The 6,544-nt window shown below is 46.9% G+C and overlaps 1 protein-coding gene across 1 annotated transcript in view; it reads right to left on the bottom strand.

The window, feature by feature from the left end:
• Nucleotides 1-5,147, bottom strand: part of NOXA1 (NADPH oxidase activator 1) — a gene marked incomplete at its 5' end in the record, with an annotated part of 13,437 nt that extends 8,290 nt beyond the window's left edge. Inside the window, 3 exons of the mRNA XM_010146907.1 lie at nucleotides 1,090-1,224; nucleotides 3,371-3,479; nucleotides 5,065-5,147. Of these exons, the coding sequence (XP_010145209.1) occupies nucleotides 1,090-1,224; nucleotides 3,371-3,479; nucleotides 5,065-5,147 (327 nt within the window). The remainder of the gene's footprint in view (nucleotides 1-1,089; nucleotides 1,225-3,370; nucleotides 3,480-5,064) is intronic.
• Between the last annotated feature and the right edge of the window lie 1,397 nt (nucleotides 5,148-6,544).

Raw genomic sequence — 6,544 nt, 5'->3', positions numbered from 1 at the left:
GATCTCGTCTAGGGGATCCTGCTCTGGCAGGGGGGTTGGACTCGATGGTCTCTAGAGGTCCCTTCCAACCCCGACTACTCTGTGAATCTGTGTAAAAGCAAGCACAGCTTCTCTATGTGCGCAAGATCAGCTCCAGGAAGACACTGGGGCAAAAATTATGGCTGTGAACTTGAAAAAGGTCACTTGAGTTTAACAAGCACATGCAAACTAAGAGCTCAGCAGCCACTACCCAGTGCTGAGTCAAAGCCTAACTGTTGGCATGGAGGGCAGTGGAGTAAGGGTTATTAAACAAATCTTCTAAGCAGCTTTTCTATTAAACTTCAAATGTTGTTTTTTTCCCTTTTGTTGAACAACTGAGCAGCATGCTAATAGCAAATATAAATAATACACCAAGGTAAAGCTCAAACATGATGTTAGAAAATATGATCAGATTAAAAATAAAGAAGTGACCACCTCTTTGAAAGGATACAAATAAGATAAGGAAGTATGGAGATAACAAAATAATGAACCCTCTGGGAAGAATAAATCAGAGATCTGCAAGTGGTTCCTGATCACAGAATGTCTAACAGGAAACTATCATTTAGAACCAAACCCAGGACCCCTACTTAACACTCTGCTTAAGCTCTAAATGTGATTGTCATTAATATCTGCGCTGCCAGCAATGGTCACTAAGGCCAAAGGGACTCAACCAGCATCATGAAAAGAAAGACCTTCCACATCTGCACTTGTAGGTGTTCTGCACTTAAACACTGCATAAGGAGACTTGTTTTACAGCACAGGTACTAACAGACCTAAGCTCTTGAACAGCAGGACTAGATCGTAACCTCCCCAGCCTGACAGGTTATCCCATAGTTCTCCACTGCTCTGCTTCTCCACTAGGAAGCACCTGGGGGTGATGGAGTTATTTGATTTGCTGAAGCACTAGTTTGGTCGAGCACTGCAAGCAAACGGCCTACACTCTTTTACCAAGTCACCAAGCAGGTGGGTAGACAGGAATACCCAAACATACAACAGTTACCACATTTTTATCTCCTGTTTCTTAACTTGAGCTTTATGCACATACCCAGGAACTCACAGAGGTGGTCTTACCTGCACCCGCTCAAGGGCCAGGGCCAGGATTGCTGTTCTTCCCTCAGGTCTCCATACAACAGCCTTATCCAGGGTGACTCTGGCCTCCTGCCACTGCTGCAGGCGGCACTGCGCTGCTGCAGTGCTGTACAGCACCTGGAGCGGGCAAGGAGGGAGCAGAACTCAGAGGGCTGAGACTGAGCAGACACCTAACAAACTTACTGAACTCATCCAGGAAACAGGGACCAGGCACTGGAACACTGCAGCTACAGCAACACCCATCTACTCTGCACGGGCCACAGGAAAGGCATTCTGAGCAGCACAGATGAAAATACTCCATTATCAGAGTGAAAGGAGATAAAAGCTGTATGTCCAGGCTAGCTCTTTTATGTGCTGGAGCTGCTGGCTCTGCTGAGGGAAAGGAGAGGCATGGGGAAGCATCAGGTGAAGATTCTAGTATCACACATTTTAAATCTTGTCCTTCCTGCACCGGAAAGGCCAGTAAGGATTTTCTTAGCAAGTTGCATGGGTTTCTTTCTGCACGTAACTAGGTAATATTTTTTGCTGTGCAGAGAAATTCTGACTCCCTTTCACTGTAATATAACTTAACTGAAACTATTTCACATTGTAGTGGGCTGTGAATGTGCAAATTGTCAGCTGTAGCTTGTTACCCTTTAGCAGCATGTAAGTATGTTCAGTGGTGAAGTGGCAAAGTGTGGGAGTATTACACACTGGGTGTTGGGAAGCCTTGATCTGTATGCTGAATTAAGAGTGGGAGATCTCTTCTTGTCGCTGGCTGACAGTGGAGGGAAAAGCTGCTGGCCTACAAGACAGAAGTGTGGCCTCACAGACTCACTGTCAGATATCTTGCTATGGTATATGATAGGATTATCAGCTCATAAATCGCTTTGTGGTATCTGGATGCAAGCAGTGCTTGGGACAGAAGTGCAGCTACTAGGATACTTTTCCTTCACTCCTGAATTGTGACAATAGCAGGCTGCTGTTTGGGGGTGGTGGGAAATGGCCATCCTGGACGTCTACAGGAACTGCAGAGATGCTCCCTCTTGGAGAGGCAAGGCAGCAGCTCTCACTCAGCTCAGCAGTGCTATAGCCTTGCAAGGGGCAAATATTTTTGGATTTTCAAACCATACAGCACATCTCATCGGCCTGGGGAAGACCAGATGCAGCATGTGAGAGGCCATGCATGGGGAAAGCTGATGGCATAGCTCTGCAGGAGGATTATGTTTGTGTAATTTGAAAAATGAGCTGCAGGCAGATGTAAGAGTGAGATGCAGCCGAACCAGGATGCAGATCCTGAGTCCAGAGTGCCAGCACAGTGAGCGCACATGTCCTGGCATTGCCTAGAGCACACGGAGTGAGGGTCTGTATGTTCTCACCAGAAAGGCTACCAACCTCCTCCCAATAGCCTTGGAGCACTCCTGCAGCCCTGCTGCTTTCAGAGGGAACCTCGTGTTTCTAAGTGTGTGTGAGTTCAGAGAAGGCAGTGCTGTGGCAATGAAACTGTTAAAAACAATTAGGTTTGGGAATTCCACAGATGCCAAGGATGGCTTCTTCCTGCCAGGTATAAGGTGCATGAAAATTGAGCTAGACTGAATGGCGGGTTTCTGGGCACGCTTGACTTGAGTTGCACAATGACTCTTGAGGAAGTAAAAATCAAATATTCTTTCCTGTATCTGCTTTTCAAACTATGTGTGAACTCAGGACAGAAGACAACATGAACCCTGGCAGTAAAGTACAGTTTCTAGGAGTACATTGCAAATATAACAAATGTTTACAACCAATTCAGACTCAAATCTTTTTAACAGTGTAAGAGCCGCAGAGTGGAGTGTTACAGAAGCAAACACTGCCCAGTGTTTTAAGTTTAGACACAGAGGTAATATTAACATCAGTTGCTACAGTTGGAAAGACAGGCATCTAAGTTTCTTAAAGTCTTCATTATGGACCAGTTCTGCTCCCATGTGTCTATACTTCAACCTATTTCAGCTTTTAGGAGTTGATAAAACTTACATGCATATCTACACAAATAAGCTAAATAAACCCTCAATGTGTAAATTCCTGTGCATCTGCTCTGAAAAAAATTATTTTTCAAATTGTGTAATTTGTTAAACTTTTAAAAAATGACGTTGTTTCATGATTTCTATTATTAAGTTATTTTTAAAAAGTGCAAGCCAAAATTTTCTACTTTTACCATGTACTGTCTTGAAAAACTCTTGCATTGCTAATGCCTCCTGATGAATATCCCAACAGAGGGGAAGGACTACTGTGAGAGGCTGACCCTTACCTCCCACGCATAGAGTATGTGCCTCAGCCCCAGCTGCTTGTAATCGATGAAGGGATTTTTTCTTAAATGACTGAAGGCCATGTGATAGTCGGAGAGAGCTTCTTCGTACCTACAATGCAGAGATGACAGAATAAACTGAGACTAAAAACACTAAAGACTCTAAGAAGTTCAAAAATCAAGCTAGCAAAAAACATGTATTATCCTCCGTGGCCTGGATGAGGAGGGCTGCACCAGAGACATGTCATCTTGTGACCACAGTACAGTGCCTGTCCTCTCCTTGTTGGTAGTTAGAACATAACAAATATGGTGTGTCTGGGATTACCTCCATGGTTTTACTGACTGGGATGAACAGTAGGTTTTGATACCTGAAATAAAGTCACAATTCCAAGGAGAAAATGTAAAGAACGGAGATTAGCAAATGCTGTGAGCTCCTTGCCCAGCTTGCTTCTGGCATCTTTGCCCCATCAGGTATCTCAGAGGACAAGCGAGGGCCGAGAAACCCCTGCTGCTGCTGAGTATGTGTACATGGTCAGCAATGTGAGCAGAAATTTACAGAAACTCTAGGGATAAGGGAATTAGTCTGAATTTACACTGGGAATGCAACTGAAATGAAAACAGGTTCCACTGAGGCTGCAGGTGGTGAAACGAAAGATCCAGGAAGGGCTGTGCAGTGGTCACCTAACCAAGGGCCAGCCAGCGTGGCCAGGAGAGGTGCCCAGGTGGCTGTGGGTGGGAGCAGCATCTGATGAGGGAAGGAGCCACGGGGTGCTGCTGGCCGTCACCTCCCGGGGCAGGGGCCAGGTCTACCAGCTTTGCTGCCCCGACTCACTGCACGGCACATGCACTCAGGGCAGGTTTGCTCCGCTTCTCCAGCTGTGGCACAGCACTGGGAGAGGAGCGGAGCAGCTGCAGCATGCCGGCTGGAGCTCCACCATCCCTGACTGCAGCTCTGCTGGCAGAGACACAGAGTGTGTAGCTGCCTGATGGGCTGGCTGTGAATGCAGAACTACTCACTTTAACTCCCTCCCAGAAATGAAGATAGTCATTTTGTGGAAATTAAGATCTGGAAAATATGGGGAAAATAACAGGACAGAGAGTAACTGAACTTTGAAGGTAAGAGAGGACTTGTAAAATCCTTCACCCACCTCTGTGAGCAGGATGTCACTGCGATTTGACCCGGGAAACAAAGAGCAATCAATACCATGACACTAGTGGAGCAATCCCAACATAAGTCAGTGAGACTGAGATCAGGCCCACAAAATGCACTATCAGCAGACAGTAGACATTGACACTGTGGGCAGACTGCATTTTTAGGAAGGCCAGACTCATGTGTACCATGTGAAGAGACACCAAGCAGTGCAATTACATTTTTTTCATTGCCAAAGAAAGTCTGAACGGCAACATAACCTCTGGGCAGCCCTGCATACAGGAGCAGCTTCTTTCTGTGTGTACGGGACAGTAATGTCATACATTAGCCACCCCTGGGGCCCCAGAGTAGTGCAGCTCATACCTTCTCAGTCTTATCAGAGGTAAGTGTTGCTGACCTGTGACATGGTTTACAACACCAAACTGGACCTTATAAACTGTTTAACTGAAGAACTGAATTTTAGAATCATGGAATCATTTAAGTTTAGGACTAAAGTATGACTAAAAGGAGAAACCCAAACACTGAAATGGACACGCGCCTCACTCACATTTCCAGCTGCAGATGGACAAACCCTCTCTGAAAGAAGCCAACGGCTAGGGAGTTGTCCTTCTCAACGGTTTTATCAAATGCCTAAGGAGAAAAATCAGACACATCCCAAGGATCAGTTAGGATCTCTCCTGTCAATGCCTGGGTATATGAACCCAGCCAGCCACATCCAGGCTGCACTTGCACTGGGCGCAGAGGCCATCTCTGGGCTCGTGACCAGCTCCTCCGGACTGATGAGCATAGGGCTGCAATCGGGGCTGAGGGGCAGGAGACAGCTCCAAGTCATCTTTCAGGATTTGGTTCTGTATAAGCTGAGCTTCAGGTTTTTATTCTTCCTTGAGAAAATGGACTGGACATAACAAATGAGATATGTCTGCCATCCAGCATCTTGTAATGAGAAAAGTGTGTTTCCTGGAGCAGTTTGCCCTGGCAGTGGAAGCAGTGGGACCAGACCAAACAGGGAAGGCTGTTTGAAACAGCCTATGGTGATGAGTACATGAAGGGGTGCCAGGGAGAAAGCTGAAGGGCTTCACACTGCACCTACAAGTCAGTATTTCTGGTCCAGTTTCCCAGCTAAAATACAAGCAAGCATAGCTGGTAGCAGCTGATGGTTCAAAGTAAAACTGTGCTGGGAAAACTGTCTTAATGTCTTCCTGAAAAAGGTAGGAGGTGTGCTCCTTCACTTATCATTGCAAAGAGATGGTAGGCAGATGACAAATCAAGCCTGAAACCCTAGACTTTCCTGCTACTGCCTAGAGAGGGTGAAAATACATTGCAGGAGGTCAGGGAATGACTGCACCTCTTGGCAAGGTGGTAGCTAGCTTCTCCGGCAGCAGACCTTGCTTTAACAGTCTGCTTTACTGTGCTATAAAAGAGAAAACATAAACAACCAACCGTTGACCTATGCGGAAGCATAGCCGAGCTTCTTCCCAGTTGATGCCCATTCATCAGGTCCAAAAAGAGACTCTTGGGTACCACTATGCTGTGTTCACTGTCCTCCCTTATAGCAATTGCCCTGTCTGGGGCCCCATGGTTCTGCCCTGGCCCCTCCAACACAGCCGGAACTCTTGTTACGCTATTTAATAAACACCTTAAATGTATCTCCCCACCGGGCTTTTTTTTTGGCCCAGCCGATAGCTGGGCAGCCAGCCCTGCGGAAGGCTAGGTGCTGCAATAAAAAGACTTTTCCTCAGGGCGCTTGCCTGTCTGCACCAGTGCAGGCAGCTGATCTCCTTTTCCATCGGGCAGGGGTTTTCCAGCACGGCAGTTTCTTTTAGGCAGCCCCGACCGCTCATGGAGGGCTGTGGGGGAACGCGCGCCACAGGGCACCCTGTTCAGTGTCCATCCCCGCTCGTGTTCCTGCCATTGCCTGGGCGTGCAGGCTAAGAAACGATGGGTTTTAATTCGTTTGAGTTGCAGCATTATTCCCTCAAAAGTCGAATCGGGAAAGCTGTGTCGCCCATCCCATCCCATCCCATCCC

Source organism: Eurypyga helias, unplaced genomic scaffold (assembly GCF_000690775.1).
Source record: "Eurypyga helias isolate BGI_N326 unplaced genomic scaffold, ASM69077v1 scaffold33652, whole genome shotgun sequence".
NCBI lineage: Eukaryota > Metazoa > Chordata > Aves > Eurypygiformes > Eurypygidae > Eurypyga > Eurypyga helias.
The sequence above is the reverse complement of the archived record's forward strand: the minus strand, read 5'-3'. Positions and strand labels throughout refer to the sequence as shown.